Here is a 2,051-nt window from a genome sequence, read left to right as displayed (position 1 = left end):
TGTTTATTTGAATTGAAAATTTTGTTAATAATCGATTTATATTAACCATAAGAACTTCTTAACTTTATGTTCACATTGAAAGATTCCCTAAAATGTAAAGAACAAGCGACCAATCATTAAAAAACCGGGCAGCTATGTCCCAACATACATGTTAAAACTTTGATCATATTGAACATGTTTATCTCAACAATGCAAGTATTAGTACCGATTATTGTTTGACAGTATCAATCAATCAGAGAAAATCTAGAAGCATGACACATAAAACTGAAAAGAATCATTGTTCTATTACATAATGATCAAAATACACATGGAAGAATCTAAAACTGAGAAATACTAATCTAAATCACATATTCATCTAATGCTATGTTCCTATCTATTCTGCTGCGCAAGTATTGACTGCTGCGCAACTATTGGCTGCTCGAAAATCATCTCCAACGCGTAAAAGTGGGAGCATCTTTGATCTTTGAGGGTGCAAGTCAAGGATGCGGTTGATTCCGTGAACGGCAATATGTGGGGAAACATAAAGATTGGGATGTGTGATGAGTGAGTTGTCTAACCTGTAGTTTGTAGGTAAAGTGCTCGTAACGACAATATTCTTAGACCGCACAAGTGTTGGGAGCAGTGACAAGGGTTTTAAGTGGCACAAATCAGAAAATAAGAGGCGGTGCTGTGGAGTTATGTGATAGGGGATAAAGTAACGGTTCATGTCAGTAGCATAGCGGAGATGCGATAGGGCATCATCTGTAGGTACAAAGAGGGTGGCTTTTGTGGGGAGAATAGGTCTGGTTTTCGAGTTGGCAAACAGTTTTGCCCAGATTGTGAAGCCGCCCTTTTGAACCAAGGCTTTTATAATATCATCCACTTCTTCGTTTGACGACATAGTTGCAGAGACGGAGGGGAGATTGAGGATTGTGATTGAAGTTAACACGAAGAGGAGGACGACAAGGAGATTGTGAGAGTAATATTGTTTTGCCATGCTGTCGATTTGTCGCTATGGAATCTGACTGATGTATACCTTTGTTTATATAGCCTTTCACAACCGACACAAAGCCCTACTTATATTCGGATCCTATATTTTAGCAATCTTGCTTTCCCCGTGAGTTTTAGTTAAACAACTAGTAGCCGGCTTTTTGAAATTTGAGATTTTGAGTCTTAGCCATACAATTGCGGCAACAAAGTGATAGCTGTTATAAGTTGATTGCCATTTAGTCAAAAGTTAAATAGTAAGGCTAGATTTATAGGAGTAGAATTTTCACATTGCATTTAATAAACATGTTACTTGTATTGGTTATAAATAGCCTCATTTGTTACAGATGAAGATGCACAAAAAAAAACAAAAAAAAAACAGCTTCAGCTTCTTCTTTCTCTCTATTTTCTCTCTACACAGCTCTCTTTATCTCCATTTCTGCTCTATTTAGTTTTACAAAGGTTCTATATAATACTTTTATAGCTAGTATTTTATAACACGTTATCGGCACGAAACCCTGCCGAAACTGAAAAGATATAATTTTAATTTAAAAATGCATATATATGAGTAGACGTGGTTACACCCTCTACATACAATTTTTATGTATCTATGACCGAAGTAGACGTGGTTATACCCTCTACTAATAATTTAAATATATATGCCCGGAGCACCGCTTATTAAAATTATTTTACGGTACCATTTAATTTTGGGTAATACCGAAGTATATTGGGAACCTTAATTTATAAATTGCATAACTATCGGATAATAACTTTTTGCCCCTAACTAACTTATGCAAGATTGTCCACTTTAATTTATTATTGGTCGGAGATAATCTGCATATGCAGACGTCCGTATGGCGGGTGAAAATCCATTTGTCATTTTATATATAGATCTGTTTATAATATCAATGATAATAATGATATATACATTGATTATTGTATACTTGTTAACGCACCCGATTAAGTAGGATTTTATGTAATATTTACATTGATAAATTAAAATTTAATAATTTTCGTGTTAATTCAGATTTAGTATGATAAATATTACAAGCTTGTCGTTCGTTTCCTTGGACATTTCTGGCGAT

The 2,051-nt window shown here is 34.8% G+C and overlaps 1 protein-coding gene across 1 annotated transcript; it reads right to left on the bottom strand.

The window, feature by feature from the left end:
• Positions 1-373: 373 nt before the first annotated feature.
• Positions 374-976, bottom strand: LOC141702117 (FAS1 domain-containing protein SELMODRAFT_448915-like). Its single transcript, XM_074505803.1, has one exon. It carries the CDS (start codon positions 974-976, stop codon positions 374-376), a length of 603 nt encoding a protein of 200 aa, XP_074361904.1.
• Between the last annotated feature and the right edge of the window lie 1,075 nt (positions 977-2,051).

This window comes from Apium graveolens, chromosome 2 (assembly GCF_009905375.1).
Source record: "Apium graveolens cultivar Ventura chromosome 2, ASM990537v1, whole genome shotgun sequence".
Taxonomy (NCBI): domain Eukaryota; kingdom Viridiplantae; phylum Streptophyta; class Magnoliopsida; order Apiales; family Apiaceae; genus Apium; species Apium graveolens.
This window is presented reverse-complemented; position numbering and strand designations above follow the sequence as displayed.